The 20,540-nt window shown below is 34.7% G+C and overlaps 1 protein-coding gene across 50 annotated transcripts in view; it reads left to right on the top strand.

Moving 5' to 3' along the window:
- RIMS2 (regulating synaptic membrane exocytosis 2) overlaps positions 1–20,540 on the top strand; it is a 485,159-nt gene that overhangs the window by 361,546 nt on the left and 103,073 nt on the right. For 34 of the 50 annotated variants that reach the window (XM_055705905.1, XM_055705897.1, XM_055705915.1 and 31 more), the window contains 2 exons: positions 2,617–2,706; positions 12,616–12,648. The exons of 4 other annotated variants lie outside the window; for them this stretch is intronic. In XM_055705905.1, coding sequence (XP_055561880.1) covers positions 2,617–2,706; positions 12,616–12,648 — 123 coding nt within the window. The remainder of the gene's footprint in view (positions 1–2,616; positions 2,707–12,615; positions 12,649–20,540) is intronic. 12 more of the 50 variants (XM_055705898.1, XM_055705896.1, XM_055705890.1 and 9 more) reach the window with 3 other exon arrangements.

Below are 20,540 nucleotides of genomic sequence, written 5' to 3'. Positions count from 1 at the left end.
GACAGCACTGACCTTTAGCATTTTGCCTATTCCTCAGCATCTCTTACTAGTTCCCAAACAGAAAGCTGTAATTTAACAACATATTTTCTTAGCTTTGTAGAGCACGACGATGGAAATGGAATTAGAAAATGGTGAAAAAAAGGTTAAATGTTAGAGTACATCTAATGGATATATCTATTTTTATTTCTCAGTTCAAATAATAACCATTACTAGCCAAATTCTTGTGGTGTTCTAGAAGTCAGTGACGCTTTTCACTTGATCTGGAGTACCTCCAATCTGCATACACTCAATCTAAGAGTTGCACTTAACTGCTGATAAAATTAAGCAGCCATTTGAATTTAATGCTGACATGATTTAAGAATTACTAAAGCTATAGAAGGATGGTCATTAGAACGTTTTCTGAAAGTGTTTACATGCTCATACTATCATGTTCAGTATAAACACAAAAAAGTAGCCTGTCTTGCTAGGTTTTTTGTTTTGTGTTGGTTTGTTTTTTTTTTTTCTTTTTTAAATTTAACACATGGCAAAAATATTTATTCAAAGAGTTATATTTTTATTTGATATTTATTTTATCATGCTTGTCAATTCAAGTGCGATTATAGAAGCACTTCCAGAGTGATCCCAAGTGGGTTAACTATTTTCTAGATACTTAGCTCTCAAGAAATTAGCAAGGCTTAAGAAAGCTTTCCTTTTGGTAGGGAACTTTGGTATTGCAAGTGATTTTGGTGACTGAGCAAACTCTAGTTTTTAGATTCAGAGCTGAACCAGGAGCTCTGAGAAAACTCTGATCAAGAAGGTCCTGTCTTCTAAAACTATCATAAAGCTAGTGTGGAAATCACTGTGGGCTTCCTGATTATTCTTCAGTATTTGCACTGTTTGGTATATATCCTGACAAATTCCTGTGTTTGAGAATACTGTCAGCCTACTTTATATCTTATTCGAAGTATCTCCACTATTTGACCTAAATCATTGTCTAATATTTTTTCCTAGCAGTGACTAACCCTTAAATTCAAAAGTAGTTTTACTATGGTCATTGATTTGTGTGTGTGTGTGTGTGTGTGTGTTAGTTAAGAAGACAATTCTGGACTTATCCAAGAAAAAGGAAGCATAGACGGCATCAGTAAATTTTGTATTGCTAAATGTGTGTTTTCATAGAGAAAAAGAAGGAATCATATTTTTGTTAGGAAGAAACTATAAGATGTTATTTCCACAGTTGGAAACAGAATGTTCATTTTCAAATTTCTTATTTAGTACTTACTACACATGTTACTTCAAAGATGACAGTTTCTGTTTCAGCGTGCATATCTGTGGTGTCATGAGATCATTATATTGATGTATTACTTGAAGCCTACAAATCCATCATTTTAAAAAATCAAAGCCACCTTTTATAGGACAGCAGCCTGTCATAGAATAACAGACACAGATAAGAAGGCTGCAGGATGCCTACAGACAACGTTTTTACATGTTTACATTTTGCATGTCAGATACCCCTCAGCCTCATTTTAACAAGGCAAAAAAATAAGCTAATATCACTTTATGTCAATTTATTTTTAATTTATAAGATTAAAAATATATTCCATAAGTATTGTGTTCTCCATCACGGGCTATTTCTGTGACCACAAAAGCTGTCATATCTGTGGGCAACTGCTGTTAGGAACTTTGCACTTTGCGGGATCAGGAAAATAAGCAGATTCTTAACAGCCCAAAACAAAAATGGAGTTTAGGGTATTAAATCTGTCTAGTTAATTGGTCTAGATTTGGGTTTGGTATGAGATAACAAAAGGTTTGAAACCTATAGTGTTATGTTAAAAACCTACAGTATTATGCTAACCACCCAGTTTAATTGTGAGAAGATGAAGAATTAAAGTGTAGACCAAAATATCTGACAACTTCAGAAAGGCTAATGTCTTGCAAGTCTAGAGAATGGAGTCTCTGTCTGGAGGAGAGTGTATGTGCTCCTATTCACAGCTCTTTTTCTGAGCGGTTAGGTAAAAAATGCTGGTTTCAGGGTACAGGATCTATAATTACAAGAGAGGTTTTATTGAGTAATTTAATCTGCCTAAAATAAAAACTGAATTTAAGTCAAATCCCAGGTTTAGAAAGTAAATCCAACCTAGTTTTGTCTTAACAATTCATACTTAAAAATACTTTGTAATTTAAAGTAAACACACGTGATTGCTGTTTCAGTTGGTTTTGGTTTTGTTTTTTTTTAATTATACCTTTGCAAAGACTTTTTTACCAAAATATTGTTAACTTACTTTTTAATTTACAGAAACACAAAGATATTGTAAGAAGCTATAGAATATAGAGTGCTAACTTTTAAAAATTGAAGTAATTATTGTGTAAATAATCTCCTGGTTTTTTATTCCAATTGTTAAATATCAAAGAGAGCGGGATATTTGACAAATTACATCAATACTAACTCTTGTATAGTATGTTCTGTTCCATGTTTAAGATGTTTACTAATTGTCTCTACCACAGGCCTCTAAATTAAACAATCAATCTACGTTTTTGTTAATGATAGTACATTTGTTTAGATCAAGTTGTCCCAAATGGTATTAGGTGTCTTAAAATGTAAATTACATAATATTTCTGATTTTTTTTGGTTTATGCTAGAAGTTACATGGGAGGACCAGCAGAAAAAGGTGAATGGTACAATAACTGATGACAAACCATTGCCGAAAAAGAAACACCATTCTGAGCCAGGTTTGTCAGGGTTTGGAAAACCACATGAAAGCATGAGACTATAAAGACACATTTCATGCTTTTGTAATGCGTGTGTGCTTGATGTACCCTTTTTTTTTCACTTTGGTGTGAAATTTTTAGTATGTAGAGACCGTTTAGATTACATAGTTCGGTTTTAGAATAGCCAAAATAGATCTGCTTTTGTAAACAATTGTGTTAGAATGCACATCATTTAGAAATGAAGTGTTCTGGCACAATATTAGGCTTAGCTTGCTTTTTAGTTTTGGATTTTGTTATGGTTTATCTGCGTGTGTAAGCCTCAGGAATCCAAGTATGAGTTATGCTGTGTCTTAGTTGACCAAACCAAGGTATCTGCTGCATGTATGGTGTGAAAGTCATCTTCTAAAGACTTGAATCTAGAACCTTGCACCATCACACATGGCAGAAATAATGTTCTGATGTAACTTTTTTATACAAGCTGCATTTTATATCTCTGTACGTCTGGGGTTCTTCAATCTAAGAGAACTCTTCCTTCCCCCACCTTGTACATCTGAAACTAAAAACTATCACAAACTTTCTTCCATCCCAAACTTAAAGTTCTTCAACTCTATCTTCATTCCTATGAATTCATAGCAATAAGAAGTCAAACTAGTGATAATGATGATGATAATAGTTTTGTTCTTTCCTCTGAATCAGACAGGGAAAGGTGCCAATCATATTAATTTATGCCTTGCAAAAGGTGCTGTGATATTATGGTGATAAGCACACTGTAAGGAGTAGAAAAGGAAAGAGAAAAAGAAAAGGAAAGAAAAGGAAAGAAAAGAAAAAAAAAGAAAATATCTTTAGATTGCAGGTTTCATCCTGTATTTAAAGGCTGCTCCACATCTACTCAAGTGAATGAGAATTTTTCGGTTCCAAGAATATTCAGGTTCAGTTTTGGGCTGCGATTCTCTCTGCTGGGCATATTAGTTTTCTCACTCAAATAACAACATTTTTCCCAATGACACGTTACAGTTTACAAGATTGGCCAGCTGTGCCACCTCCTAAATGCTGTAATCTCAGTTTTAGCTCACCTACATGCTGATCATTTCCAAGTTTTTTGTTGAAGCTCAACTATTGTACAGCTGAAAGTGCAAGAGTCAGTACTGAAGAAAAGCAACAAAATCTGAATGGATTCTGGAACCTAGGAATTAGGGAACCTAGCTGCAAAAGGCCAGGCCTGCAGCTGGATTTCTTGTTTCTTGACTTTTTAATGCGTCAGAGGAAGTTACAGGATAAAACAAATACTGCTCATCAGTCAGGATCGGTGTAATGTCTCTTCTTTTCCAGCTGGTATTTTAACTATTGAATGACATTTTCAAAATGTAATGCCTGCAGATATTCACTGTTGCCTTTCTAGGGCGAGTTCGGCAGAGTAATGTCTCTGCCCAGACTCTTCCCTTACATAGTAGCTACATGAGAACATTATCTCCATCTCCCAGCTGAAGTGGGCTTAGAACTGTGATATAGGCAGTGACATGTTCATAGTTATTAGCAATAATCGTTTAGAGCCACCTTTACATTTTTTAGAAACAGGAGCCATATTTTGTTAGATGGCTGCTCTTGAGGCATTCTAGATTTTGAAACATAAGTGAAATCTTGTAACTGTAAGACAAAAAACCCAGATAGACTAGAAGTCAGAAACAAACATGAACACTAAAAGTTGTCACCTTAGAAGTGTTTGATATATTAAAACAATATTTATCTGATGTTTAACTATTTTTCCCTCTGGAACAGTACCACTACCTCCAGGGCTGCAGGGACTACACAGAATTGGTTTGCAAAGCCACAGTTGCAATAGCCAAAGTCTAGAATAGATACAAAGTTGAGTAAAAATTATGTTCTACACTCTACAGTCCTAGGCCTTTCTGTGGGGGCTGGTGCCTGGCAGGAGCATAAATTCTGCTCTGATTTACATTATCAGTAATGTCTTCCATGGAACGTTCACGTGGGACAATGATACACGAGGCAGAAATATCTGAGGTTGTTCTGAACACTGCAAGGAGCACCAAATAGTGCACACCTATACTCCTGGGATGCTTTTCCAAACTGATTTTCTGTTTGTCAAAAAGCCCTACGTACTAAAGTGTTAGAAGTGGAAAAGTACCCGTGTAACCTCAGTGCAGCTTCCAGGGTTTGCATCATCTGCTACACGTGGCACACTACTGCCCCCTATAGACAGCCTTATATCATTACAAACACTGCATTTTCAAGGCATAGCAGTCAGAACATCTGGAAGGACGTGTCGTAACACTGTATTCACCCCTGGATGTTGAGATATATTGTATCTGTGACCATGATCTAACAGTGAGTGATGCAGCCTGGTGGAATCTACCTAAGGAAGCTTCAAATTCCTTGAAGCTTTCCAGTATGGTGTTCACCCTCTGCTCAGGACTCACCTGAGAATGCTTTAAATGTTCTGTTTGCACAGAAAACAGCAAGGTCATACTAATGCAGCTTAGTCCCTGGCTTCAGCTGGCAGTCTGCAGAGCGAAGCAAGAAGGAATACGGGCACCTCATATTGCTGTTGCCGTGTTTTGGTTGCCATTTCCAACAATTTTTTCTGCTAATAGCCTGTTACGGAAGCTTGTCCCCTTTTTAAGTTCAGTTTGTCTGTTAAGAATTTAACCTAACCAGTCACATGGAAATAGCCATGGCAGTATTACAGCTAAGAAAATTAGTGAGAAAAAATTGCTATTGATTACATAAATACCTTGAGTGGAGAACTGAGACTGTGAGCAAATTGTAGATAAAACATAAATAGATAACAAAATTTCAAATAGCAGAAAAAATAATGGTAATACTGTATCATGTGAAGCATTAATATTCAAGAAATATGCATGACTAGACATAAGATTAGCATATTTGTTGGAGGACAACTTAAGGGCATTAAATAAAGTAGTAAAATGATTCTTATGTTTCAGGATTTTCATTAGAAGACACTGATAAAATTCCTGTTCCTGAATACAACATATTTTCTTAACAATGCCTGTGATCTCCAAATTCTGAGGCTATTTGCAAAACTATTGTTTCATATATTACAAAAAAAAATCAATTATATTTGTGCAAAGATTTTGAAGGACTAGAAGGGTAAAATTGCAGAATCATCAGTAAGCATAGTATCAAAATTCAAGCCATGTCTTGAATGTGTATGCCCTTCCTCTAGCCTATGTCAGCACTCTGTCAGAGAATACTGGCCTTCTCAGGACACCACCAAATCAAAGAGTATGTGGAATAGTTATTTGTTCCTATCTAATATTATTAAGCATTTCTACTTTCAGCACCCCTGCCTCTGAGCTATAGTAGATGGCATGTGACAGAAAGTGAATAGTGAATAAGGCTCTAGTCCTCTAATGACATCTCCTTGGTCAGTCAAGGAAAAAAAAAAAAAACCAACCTAGAAAAAGCACAGCATGCAAACATTTTCACATGTTTTTTGCATTTTTATGTGTGAGGCCTTAAGACATGAAGCTCGAGAAGAGGTAGGCTACGGCTAGGGAATGTGTCTTGTACTTACAGAGATAAGGTTAGGCAAGATACTGTTTCTTAAAAGCAGTTATTTTCATCTAGTATCATCGCTAGTCTATTGAACCCATCAGGGTTATTTAAAGGGAGAAAACACATAATTTAGGGTATCAAGGCAATGATACTCACGTCTGTTACCTGTCAATTGTTTTTGAAGTGTTCAATCAGTCTCACCGTTCAACGTTTTGGAAGCTGAATGCAGTCTAGCAAACTGTGTCACCATCCAGAGATGATACAGGTAATGCAGAAACTGCCTTCATGAGGCAGCAAAGGAAACACTATTGATTTTCCCCTGTTTTTCCTCCTTGGACATAGTAGATTTGATGATTATTATCTGGAAACCATCCTGTAATGGCTTCATTATTGTTGCCTGTTGAAAAGATTGCAGTGTCATCAAATATCCAACCTGTGCCACAGACAATTTCTAAGCAACATTCGGAGAACAGAACATGGGAAAGTGCTGTCAGATTTTAATATGAATGAACAAAATGAGATGGAATAGTTGAAATGGATTTATATATCTTGGAATGGAATGAAGTAAAAATTGAGTGTCCTTGTAATTATTTGGGGAAAAGCCATATTTCTTGAATATAGTACTAAAGTTTTAGAGGAAGCATAACAACGGCAGGTTAAGCACATCAGAAAATGCAAAGGTAATGCATGCTTGCAAATGGTAAGTCTTTATATAGGGAGACTGGCTTTCAATTTGAAGGGAATCATGTCTTGTTTTATCTATGGAACATTTATGTCTCTCTCCTGGGTAGAAGTATTCTTTGACTGTTCCTTGACTGTACATAGACAAAGTCTTTCAGAAATGATTTCGCTGTGACTATAATATTGTAGTTTATCTCTTGACATGGAATCAGTTGAAGCAGTAAAACAGTACTAAAAAATAATTCAAACCAAAGTGGTGGTTATTTTAAAAGAGTTTGTAGTTAGAATTGGGAGTATGATTGAAAATTATAAAAAGGGAGATATGGTTAGTAATGAGGAATGAATGAGGCTGGAAAAGACAAAGTAATGATGGGACACAGAGAGAGAGGAGAGCACACTTGTACTTCATATAAATGACATCATGAGCACTGAATAAGTAACAAATTATGGTTAAAGAAGTTAAAGAAGGCTGGTATAAAATTGTCAGTTTGTGAAAAGGAGAGGGGCAGAGTGGAGTCATGGACTAATTTATGATTGCTGAAGAGGAAAAGTGACTGGTAGTTTTTAAAATAAATGGGTTGGGGAAGGGAAGGAGAAACAGCCCATGGCCCTGATGCAAGTTTCAGTATGCTGTGAAGGGCTGGGGGGGAAGGTACAGAAAAGGATCTTATGAGTGTGCTGTGGAATCTGAAAAGCAGCAAAGTGGGTAAAATCTACAAAAATAACTACATATTGAATCTGTGAGGATCTTTTAACCTGTGACAAGTGAGAAGTAACGTAGGTTGAATATATGGTATGACTAATTGTTGTCTTGAAAAAAGAGGAGTGTTTACACACTTTCCAGTGACTCTTCTTGCAATTAATAAATGGTTTATTAAGGCATGTTTGCACACTTTCCAGTGACTCTTCTTGCAATTAATCAATGGTTTATTTAAAACAGCTATTCCTCTAATATAATTGCTTCTTCTAAAATTTGCTTTCTTTTTTCTTTTTTCTTTTTTCTTTTTTCTTTTTTCTTTTTTCTTTTTTCTTTTTTCTTTTTTCTCTTTTCTTTTTTCTTTTTTCTTTTTTCTTTACCACTTTGAAAGACAATATGCCTAGTCTGTACCAAAGTAACAAAGAATTGGATTCAAGACAGAAAAGGGGACTCTGTGGATGCCTATCTGTGGATAGGAATTGCAGTCCCAGTATAAGCAGGGCACGGAAGTAGTCAAATATTGCACTTCGGTGTCCTAGCCAAATTGCATTGGTTCAGAGTATAATTGTAATTTACGATAGATCACAAATAGTGAGGTGGCCTGAAATATCTTGCAAACTGCACGCCTTTCTGTATATATCCTTTTACTGCCTTTTGTGGTTTGAAGTTTGCACCATTCCTGCAGTGATCTGTGTGATCTCCCAGACAACCTGATTCTGTAGATGGTGAAACTTCTTGACATCACTAGGATGAGAATAGATTTAGAATAGGAAGATGTATGATTTAGGATAGCTCATCTGTCCTGCATTGAGAACAGAGTTTGTATTTGTATCTAGGCTGTTAGGTATCTTTTCTGAAGCAGTATTGGTGTTTGACTACCTAAATCACCTAACTTATTAGTGAGATTCATTATCTTTTCAGGATTTATGGTACTTCAAATCCAGTGTGTAACTGTAGTGCATTAGCATTTGGAAATGTTACTATTTTGTATTTTTTCCCTTTCAAAATTATAATGTGAATTTTATTCAGAGAAGCAAAATCATTAAATGTCTCTCTGGATTCCTCATTTAGTTTATCTCCTGAGACTTATGAAAAAGTAATGCAGTCTACATGGTTTCATTTGATTTATGCAGTTCCAGAAACTGAGAATATTTAAGATTTCTTCTCATATGTTGTTTTCTACCATCTTCTCTATTATCCCTGTCTTTGGGTAGGAATAACTCACATTTTCCATATTCTTACTGTCTTTACCTAGGGTATATTATATATAGCATATATAATGTAATTGCAAAATTAAATGTATTGCTTCTGTCTTCCCTGTATTTTCGTTGTCCGAGTTAGTCCTCTGCTTGTCTTTATGAGGAAAAAATGTCAGTGTCTGTCCAGTATAGGGCTGATTTTGTGTGTGTGGATTTACACTTTAAAATAAAGAGCTCACCTTTAACTAGTAGGGAATTTAAAAACAAATAATTCAGAAGTGTGGAACAGGCTCTGTATCTATAGGAAGGATAGCTAGAACATGTGGCTTAACGCTATCAGAGAGATTTGCAGAAAACTGATTTTATTCACGCCTCAATGTAGTCGAATACCCTTTTGCTCTAAATCTGCTTTTATCAAATATTTCTGCTCTTAATTATTCTGCTGTCTAATCTTCCTCTTTTATTTGTAGCCTTAGCATTGCAGAGTGCATGGTGTCAGGGAACACCTTACTGAGAGTTAGATGCATTGTCATCCATCAGATCTAATCACATCCAGACTAATGACATGTATCTATGGAACATACAGACTCCATGGGATATTTCTATCTTAAAGTCTCCTCCATGTTTTAAGATGATAACTGTTTGATTCTGCTATTGCACATCTTATTTTGTAAAGAGTGTCCAGAAATGAGGCTTTCGAATCTGGAAGTCACAGAAATTTCTGAGACCTTGTAAGCAGTGGAAGATCTTTGTTTCTAAGGAGAGGAGAAAACTGAAATTAAGAAAAGCCTTGAGAAAAAAAAAAAAAAAAAAAGTAATTAACTTACATCTCTTTGTCCTATGCTGCTTTTAGACTTTCAGATAGGCATGTCTGCTGTGTAAGGTTTCAAGCATGTTTTTTTGAACACCATGTTCCTAAATGCTTCTCTTTAGTGAGTGACATACTTAAAATAAAAAGTTCTGTCTCAAATCATGATCAAATAGATGGTACTTGTTTTGTTCTATTCAGACTTGCAGTACAATACCTCATTTTCATTTACTTTGTAACTTTATTCATTGAGAGTCTCATTTGTTTCTAAATCTGTGTATAATACCCTTACACATACCACTCTCACACATCAAGATTAACAATCATTCCAAATAAATGCTAGTTCCACAACAAAGCAATAACTATGCAAAATAAGACTGCCTATTGACACGATGTAAATTTAACAGAATTTTATTCCATGATTTTGTTCTTAGATTTTAACGTATCTCTATCAACAGAGATCTGTTCTAGTGGATTACAAACTACAGAGCAAGAGCATTTCCAAACTACTGTTTGGGATTATGGCATGGCTTCTTAATGAGGAGGAGATTGATTCACATAAGTGCTATTGTTTCTAGATTAATTGAGCTATTAGTACTTCCTTCTTGTTGTTGTTAATTGAGAGAAGCTGGTACATTACCATGCCACAATTTCTACTAATTCATTAATATTTGCAACAATAAGTACAAAAATATTATAAGCCATTATCTCAAGAGGTGAGATAGCAGCTGAAAAGGTGCCCACAGTGAGAAGATACCTATTATCTTTGATTTTCCTCTCTGGCTTCTATTAGAATTATTCTTGTAATATATACAATCAGTAAAAACACTGAAAAGTATTTGTCATTAACAAATATTTGTGTTTGCCACTTTGATGTGTAAAATTTTTGTTCAGAACAAATACTTTGCATGAGGACTTTTAAAAATGCAGTTTTTGAAAAGTGTTGGTACATGTGACTGATATGCAATCAAACACTAGTCATTTGGTTGTAAAATCTGGTTGTAAAATCTGTGTCTGTGCTGAGCCCCATTGACACTACTAGAATGCCTTGCATTAATATACCAGGCATATTCCTAATTTGGAAATACTGTGATTCCAAACACCCTTTGCAAATTTCTTGAGAAGGATTTATCTTAATGCAGTATATGTCTCAAAGCTATGCATTCTTATGGATATAAAAAATAATAAATGAAGTATAAGGGGCTCATGATAGAGGCCTAATTGTTTCTGGCAGTAGGAGTGCTTGCTTCAGGGCTATCTATATGTGATAGAAAACATTTTCAGAAAATTTTGAGTGCTTCAGCTGGGTTTTGGTAGTGGTTTTATTAAATGATTTATTTATTTAACAGATACAGCAATTATAGCAACAAGCTGTAATACTCCAGGGAGATATAGAGCTTTGTATTTGCTTAATTGTATTTCATCCTATGGATTCACTGTACCTGCCCAGATAAAAAGATATTTATATGCCTTTTCTTTTTTTTTAACTTGTGAATACATAGTAGCCTTTATCAAAACCATCAGCTTTCCTTTTACATACCTCATATATAGCACTTATGTATGTTCGTTGTGTAAGCAAATTTAATTGCCTAAAAATGCATTCTAAATACATACATGTTACAAGCTACTTGTGTTTTCAACAAAGTTTTGGTACAGTCTTGGCATTTGATAGTAGATAAAAGTTCTAATCTGCCAGCTATAGAATAAAATTGTTTAACTATAGAACACAGTGGTTATCAGATGAACTTCAGTGTTGTTTTTCATTTCATTTTATTGATTTATATTGCTTATTCTAATTTTGCATTTTTCAATGATATCCTGGTATTGAATGTAAAATGTGGATAAAATTATAGCATATTTTTGTGGTGTATGAACTTTTCTTGAATTCTTAAACATCTGCGGTGTTAAGGAATTATGAGCAATGTTTTGTGACTCATTAACAAATTTGAAATTAGATCAGGGCTTATAAATATATATGAAGGGTTTTTTCATTATTATTTCTGATGATTTTTGGAAGAATGCATTTGTTCTGCTAGTGATGGTAGCTTCACAGTTCTTTGTAATTATTATTACTTCTCAAAATTAATTCCTCACGTCCTTTTGCTACAAATAGTTTTTCAGTACAGAGAATGGCACTGTCCCTCAGATGTTCTTGATGTCTGAAATGGCAGTGTGTGTTTGAATGTGAAGTAATAAAGTAAGTAATGAGACAGTTGCTTTGGCATTTAACTTGCATGCATTTGGAGTAACTTAGACTTCTGTGAAATAAGAGTAACTTTTGGTTCTGAAAAAGTATCTGTTGAATTGACCATGAGAGTTAATAGCTATACATTCTCTTTTCTCATGTTCTGTGTTTTGGTCTTGATAATATTGCCTTTGGCAGAGTGTTACAATAATGCAGTCCTTTCCAGAGTGTGTTATGTGGATTCTGAAATTCCTGAGCTTGTATATCCTTTCAGAAAAAAATAAAATAAATCTGTTTTCCATTTTGGATATTAAAGTTTGGTTCAGCATAAATTGCAACAACTTAATAACTGAAAAATCTAATAATAGACTTCCCATTGCCGACTTTAAATTGAATGTTCAGTACCTGAAAGAGAAAAATAAGACTCGCCTTCAAGTAGCTAACGTTCCAAAAAGTTGAACAGTCATGAACAAAAGTATTTATGCTAGTTAACATACCTTTTACTATCCAGCTTTTTCTTCAGCTTCATTACAAGGATTGACTTTGCTGTCAGTTATAACTTTTATTATTTCCTCAGCTCCTATACTAATCCTGTCTTTGTTGTTCTTTTTCAACAACAGTAGTTTAACCACTTCTTCCTCAGCTTTCTTTTTCCTTCTGGTGTCTGTGTTATTTTTTTCCCCATTTACTAACTCTGCTCTGCAGACTTCTCTCTAAAACAATTTTTGGCCCTTTCCCTCAGTGTCAGTTTTAACCTTCTGAATACATCCTCTCACGCCCATCTCCTTTGTCTATGTCTGTACATTACACGATGTGATCACAGAAGAAGCGGAATCATCAAGGAGAAGAAACTCAGGTCTGTCTCTTCTACTGCTTTTCTCTGTGTTATTTTTTTCATTTTACCTTTCCTATAGATTTTATCACAGCTCACCTCACATACTTTTCACTGTCTTCCCTCTCAATATATTTAAATATTGGCAAACTGTAAGAATTTAAGATCCTTTTGTAGTTTTTATTACCTATAAACTAGGTACTCTACAAAAAGTGTTAAAAGGTAGCTGATGACACAAGCGCTATACCTTAAGACTTCAAACTGATATGATTTCTATCATATCAGTTCTTATTTCCCATCTCCATTATCTGTAAATTAGCCTTTAGACTTCCAACTAGCACATGAAAACAATCCATAATTTGATTTATCTTTGTGTTTGAAAACTGCTACAATGATTATGGAAACTGATATAACTAGTTATTTTTCACCCTGAGGAGGAAATAATTTCAGAACTGAAGAATGTTAGTAAGTAAATTTCAAACTTAGCTTCATTGAATAAAAAATAGATTTTCTTAGAAGTAGAGTTAATGATCAAGACCCATTCTCTCATACCAAAAAGTGTAAAACGTAAAGTTTTGATAACAGGAGGAAATGAGAAGTCAAAACATTGATGGAGCTCTAACTTAGCTGTATTGTTCATGGCTTCTCTTTCATGTTCCGCATTACTTGCGGTTTCATCTTTCATATCAAATTTTAACCTACCACATTATTGAATTTTCTGTGTATTTTATATTACTGGCAGAGAACTAATATCTAGAAAGGCATCCTAGCTCTGAAAATGCAGTAGTTGTTCACACTTCCCTGCTTGTTCAGTTGTGGTACCCCAGAACTACAACAAAATTCCCCATATTTAAGTCATTTAAATACACCTGTAACATTTAAATGTTACAGTTGTGTCAATGCTCTAATTAACTTCTTGTGCCTCTGCTATTATCCCAACAAATTAGAGAAGCCATTTGGATGCCATTTAGCTTCTAAAATCTGAAGCAGTTTTTGTGTACATTGCCTGGTCCATTAAACTTAGGAGGTATTTAGTCAAACATATTTGGTCTTTCTCTGCTGTGGCTGGCTCCTTCAGAGCTCCGGTTTACCTTTGTTACTACTCTTTCCTCATCAGTCAGAGATTATGGAATCTTGCAGACATTATTTGCTGTGGTTTTCATATAAAACAAATTTTAAGATCGAAATCACTTAAATTACAGGGGGGGATGGAAGTTGAATGTGGATAAAGAAGAAAACTGGTAGTATGATCTGAACTCCATCTTCTGTATATAACCACTATCAGAAATTAATAAACGATGTTGTAGAAAGACTGTTTACTTACCTTGTGCGTATGATCCATTCCCAGTTCCCATGCAGTGATTCTGAATATCTTTCGTTACAAAAATGACATTAGAGGATTTGTGACCTTTTTCCTATTTGTTCATAACAAAAGAAAAGGAAAGGTTTGGACCTTTTTATTCAAGAGCCTTCCTCTGAGTTATTGATTGACTCAGTATATTGAATCAAAATATTGAATCAGCCCATCTGATTCTTGGGGTTAGAAGAAATCAGACCTTAAAATGATATCTATTGTCTCAGAAAAACACATATTTTCATCACTTATGTTTCTTGAATATATGTGAGGAGGCAGTATCTGTGTATTATTAACTTTTTTGGACTTTCCAATTCAAATACACTTTTGCAAGACACTGTTTAGCTTACAGTGTTAAATAAATGTATTAGGCACTGATAAATTTAATTGTCTAGCACAGAAATGTGAAAGCATGATCAGCAATACAGTTTTAAAGGTTATTATTACTTCCCTTAAATTCAGGAGCAATTCGTTTATTTTGTGGATAGTAACGTATGTTCAGATATACATTTGAAATGGGTACTCTCATGTTTTACCTCAGTGAGAAAATAGCTTGCACATTTCAGTACAAAGCAATTTAAGCACCTGTGTGTACAGCTAAAAGCAAGGGTGACTTTTCAAAGGCATACCTTTAGGAGATGTTTTCCCATTGTTTTAGAATTTGCTTTGAAAAGTGTGGAAGTAGGATTACCCATTTGCAGGTTTCATTTAGGAAATGGTTTTCACAGTATTTACCATGCCACCAAACATTCACATGAATTAAAGGATTAGCTATTGGTTTTACGTGTTATTAGACCAAAAAGTGTTGTGAAAACGAAATATCTGAACATGTGAATATGGTATGGAAAGAAAAATGTTGGCATTTCATTTCTCTGGATATTATAATCTTTAAATGCAAAAATGAGAAAATTTTATTCTCTGAAAAATACCTACATCTTTTTTTTAATTGAAAAGTCCTATAAGTGCCTGCAAAGCTCATGCTGTATATTTCAAGCACAAATGCAAGTTCAGAAAGCTAACAAGCAATAATATTTGTATGTAAATTTTGTTATCTGGCAGCAGTACAGCTTGATAGCATCCTTAATGACTAAACCTTTTTTCCTTGAGTGAAGAATGAGTTTTGCAATGCAGAGTTTTCACAATTTGTTTCTAAAATCATATTTTGGAAATAATTTAATATATTTTATAGGATTTAAGTATTTTGAAAACTTTTTGGAAGAGATATGCCTGTTCACCTCCCTGTGTATTCAGTATGAGCAATAGAAGTAAGCCCCTGCCTTAGTGATGAAGCAGACGTCTTTCTGTCCTTCAGTAAGATGGTTCAGACGAACCAGTTACCATTGTGTCAACGATTACTTGCAATTGCAAGTATTACTTACTGTGGTCTTCAAATGTATGAGATACAGAAAAAATTCTTAACCTTGCAAAATTAATTTAGCCTTAGATGTGAGCGGACTCAAGTAACTATACCCAAAAATAAATCACTGAAACTATGGAAAGGCTGATCCATGGCAGTTTAAAGGTAGTCAGTGTACATGTAGCAGAAATAGTGCTGGGTAATTGATTCTAGTTTTATTCCAGGATGAGAAGGGATGGAGTAGTGATGCCCAATCATTGCTGCTTTCTAAGGAGGCAGACAGAAGGTGGAAGATGGAGTAGTGGGAACAGCTTCATTTCTGAAGGGCTGTGAAAGGCAGGGAAAGAGGTTCCAGTTCTTTTCTGTGACTTCTGGAGCAAAACTCTCATGTTGAGAGAACAAAGGATTGATTAGAGTTTTTGCTAACTTTGAGAATGAAATTCAAATAGACAAGGACTTTCAAATATGGGGGTTTTTGGTGGTTTATATAAATATATATATTTTAATTATTTTTCTCTGTGATAACATGATTGCTGGGGGAGAAGCCTACAAAACCTAAAAAACCCTACTAAAGATGGGCGACCAAATTGGAAGAGTTTGTAGCCCTGGACAGTGAAGGGCCAAACAATAGAATGGTCTGGCAAATAAACCGTTGGAGAAAACAAGGGCAAAAAATTCATGTGATTGAGAGAGTTTAAGAGATCAACTGCAATAGAAGACAAGGAGCACAATTATTTAGATTTCTTCTTATCTTACCATATCATGAGGTTTCTCAAGCCTTCCAAGAGTGAATCTACTGTTATATACTTATCCTTTATAAGCAGAACATGACACCCCTCTATATTTGATTTATTCTTATAGTCAGTATTCAGTGACACACTTCCCTTTAAAGAAAGGATGCTGCTTTGTTTTGTTTCCATCTTTCTTATGTGGAAAAGAAATTTCTGGATGGAATGTGCAACATTTTAGGAGAAATATGGTTAAATGACTTGTGCATTTCTGAAGGCTTCTGTGAAATTTAGACAGGCGTGTTTAAAATCTGATGCCTTAGACTGTGACTGAGACATTTAAAGAGTCTAAATCTGTATTTGGTCAACAAGAACCAAAGGGATAGGTAAACTCCAAATTCAGTTTAATTGTACTTAGCATGCTAATAGATGTATCATATTGGATGGTTGTGAGGCTCTTTGTCCTTATTTTTAATTCTGATTAGAATTAAAACCAGAAACCAAAGGCCTCAAAAAACAGTGCCCAAAGTAACCATCTGTACTGAACCACATAAATAAAGGCTGATCTTCAGTCTGCTGAATGAAAAATAGTAAAAATATTGGATTATATAATTAAAAAATCAGAGTATATTTGCCCAAAAGACACAATAGCATTACATGTATTTTTTTTATCAGTAAAGGTTGCTAGTTGAATGTGTAGTTCTCCTGAGTCTTACATGCAGGTGCGTACACCACTGTTGGTTTTGTGTGCTTTGGTTACATCTCTGACCATATTTCTCATTATTGAGATGCTGACAAAGATGTCTTGCATTCTTAGGATTGCTAAAGAATCTCTATTAATAGCTGTTCGCTTTTCTGGAAACAGAGCCATAGTTATCCTCAAATGGTTGTGCCTATGTTTTCAAGTGGCTATAGCAGAATGTGAACTATTCTGTTCTTATACTGTGGAGTATATCAGTGGTGGGAACACTGAGGATCCTGCATGCTTGGGGAAACAGGATGTTGGAGAACTTAACAATAAGACTGCTCAGGCTTTCAGAAAACAAAGCAGAGTTTATAGCATGGCTGATCTGAATGGGTTTTTATGAGTACACAATGTAAGGGCCAATTGATCCCTCAGATATTTTTCTTTTGCCTTTCCAAGTTCTACTGCATATCATTCATACAGGGAGGATGTGCCAGAATTCTTTGGAGAAGTGAAATGGGGCGTTTCGTCTAATACTTGTCTTCCTGCTTCTTTCTTTCTTCCTTTTTTCCATGTGAGTGCTCAGTATTTTTCAAAGACCCCCCAAAATGTATGTACACCTTTGTATGAGGCAGCATGGACAAACATCACAGAGTACCCGGCAAAAATCACTTTGGAAAAGAATCCAAACACCATAAAATAAAAGCTGGTCATAATCCTAATGATTACTTCAATAAATGTGTGAAATATTCCCACCTTGCTTCAAAAGGCCTCTGTCCTTTACCAGCTGCACTCGTCTGTCCCTAGTGATGAAGACCTGAGCTGACCCTGTCAATTTATGAACCTGTGATTCTAGAGATTCCTTAACTTTCTAGCTTAGATCACCACACCATCTTATTAAATTCTTTTACTAAGCAGTGCCATGTATTCAGCAAATAATCCAAAGTAACATTGTTAACATGGTTTAAGCATTGTGATAAAAAATTGTTTAATTGGCGAGAAATGTCCTCTGGGTTTTAGTCTTTGTTTAGTGTGTCAAGCTTGAAGCCAAGAAGAAAAAAAGCCCCAAGAAAACCATCAAGCAATTCTCAAATAGAAAACAGGAATGCAAAGGCATGCTCCCCCACTAGGATGCTGGCTAACTGGAATTGTCTTCAGTTTAGCATTCCCTTTTAAGGGCAGTTATTAATGCTTCAATCTCATTTAAACAATACAAAAACACTTAAACAACCTTTAATTTGTTTTCTTGTTCCACATTTCTGAAGGTGTCAGCCATATTCTTTTCAGACTGTGATGTGGATCACAGACTTCTTGGAAAGGCTTTGTTTGCTGCAACGATAACTTTTTAATGTTTGCCACACATTGGACATAGAGCCCTGAAGCAAAGTTCAACAACCTTTTATATCACACATCATCCGATATTGTGCTAGACCTGTAGCAGTTAGGCAGTTATAAGTTTTACACTGTAGACAGCCAGAATGGCAAAATTTCTTTTTGCTAATTTCTTAAAAGTGGAATGGCTAATTTCTTAAAAGTGGAATTGGAATTGAATGGCTCTGGAAATAGGAGGAAATGTAATCCTTTGAATGCAAAACCTTTAACTGACAAGTTTTGATCAAAGCACGTAACTTTTAGATTTTGCTTTTAGGAGACAATCTTGTTTCCTTTGCCTGTTTTGATAAGATTTTTGTTTCAAGTTTTTGGTTATTTTTCAGTGTAAAATTTATTTTCCTGTATTCTAATAAATAGCATTTCAAGAGAAATCTCTAGTAAGAAATTTGGCTAGCATTTTTAAAAGTACTTACCAAAAGTTAGGGTCCTATGTATACATTTGATTTTTAAAATCAAATGTTATTTAATCATTTGCACTACTTTGAAAAACCAGGCTCAATTTTCAATAAAGTCCTTAAGAAGCTAATTTATCCACTCCATAAATACAATTGCTAGTCATATTGCTAATTTTCAGTGTTTGCAAATATGAAAAAGAGAAGCATAAATTATTTTATGTCATTTTCCTGTCTTATACCTAAATTCAGAGACAAACAGGGGTTCCACGTCTGCCTGTTGTAGTAAGATGTATATCCTCCAGCATTAGAGACTGCAACTTCTTTCGTTCAAAGCAAGGAAGTCTAGGTTTATTTTAGGCCCCAGCCTGAGCTGATGCAAATCTTTTTGTTCTGGATCCCAGATGAAAGAACTATCATGTACCAACCTGTTGAACTTGCCCCTGGACAGCTAAAAATCATTGCAGGGGAGACAGTTCAAGAGACAACCTAACTCTAATTAGGTCAGGCTCTAACCTCCAGTTTGTGGCAGATACATATCTTCCAGATACAGTCAGATTGTTAGATACCCATTATATATATTAGTACTTGTTAGATAGACCATTTCAAGACCAAGGGGATGTGGCTTTGTCTAATATTTTATGAAATGTCAGTGGTCATTATAATAGCAACGTCAGCTATCATGGTGGAAGAAGTCTTGAGAGAGGATCTCTCACCATTTCAATCACTCTATCCCGATAGTTCATCTCTGTATTTCATCAATGAACTTCAATATCCCTATATTCTGATTAAGCTGAAAACGTATTGCTATTTTCTGTAATGTACAGAAATGTCTCCTTCATGAAAGCATTCATGTTTTTCTCCAAATTGTTTAATTCTGAAAAAATATAGTTCTTAAATTGAGATAATTATGCCACAGGATACAGTATATGCTTTTCACTTTGTAAACCAAGGTTAATTCAAGGGATGTAGAAAAATATTGACTAATGTGATGATATTGAAGAAATCATTTAAATAGAAATAGACAAAGATTTTTAGGCATGACTGGTGCCTTTGTAATTTTGTATTATTCAGTTTGAAACATTTTAAAATAATCTTAAAGTGATTTATTGATTTTCAGCATTTTCAAGATACTAGGTCTCTTTATAGCTTTTTCAGTTTGAGCAACTAATAACTGGGGGAACCAAAAGCATTAATTACTTTAGCATCAACATTCCGAACCTGCTCTGAATTCTTTTAAGAGGTGATGACTAGGCCCATAGCTGCTGTGACAATCTTTTCTGTTGAGAAGTTAGCATTGTTTTATGGGGTCAGTGGATAATACTGATATTGTTCAGTTCTGCTGCTTCCCACCAAAGTGAGATCTTACTCAATTCAGTCTTCTGTTCTTTCTAATACTCCTTCAGACAGTTCTTTACAATGCAATTGAAACCTCAGTTTGGAGAGTAGGACCCACTATGCTGACCTTGATTGGAAAAATCTAGAGAATTTATTTATTGTAGAATTTTATAATAAATGTCACAGCACTTCAGTTACACTTTTAAAATTCAAGAACCTAATAGAATTAATGCTTGCTAATACTATGGTACTATTTTCTAGAAGTCAATTTGGAAATATTTTTCTATATCATTTTTAAACATGGAGCAAGAACAAGTGAAAGTCGGGCAGGTTTCAATTTTCCCTTATTTTGACAATGTCTTTATTTAAAGACTCATAGGGGAAAGACAACAGACATGTCAATGAATGGACTTCTAGGCATTTTAAAAAAGGAATTACCGTATAGTATTAGATTTCTGTATTAAGAAGATATTTCAGGCAAAGTAAAGATTTCTTTTCACCATGGGTATGAAATAATTTAGGAATGTCATCATTCTATCTGAGCTCAAACTCAAGCGTATTTTAAAAACTGACTTCATTTTCATCTATTTTGCGTTATATTGAATCAGTGGTATTGTTATCAAATCTCTTTCTGCTTTAGAGAGTAATGAAGCAGTAGAAGACAGTGTGG

The sequence above is a fragment of the Falco cherrug genome, chromosome 3 (genome assembly GCF_023634085.1).
Source record: "Falco cherrug isolate bFalChe1 chromosome 3, bFalChe1.pri, whole genome shotgun sequence".
Classification (NCBI taxonomy): Eukaryota; Metazoa; Chordata; class Aves; order Falconiformes; family Falconidae; genus Falco; species Falco cherrug.
The sequence above is the reverse complement of the archived record's forward strand: the minus strand, read 5'-3'. Positions and strand labels throughout refer to the sequence as shown.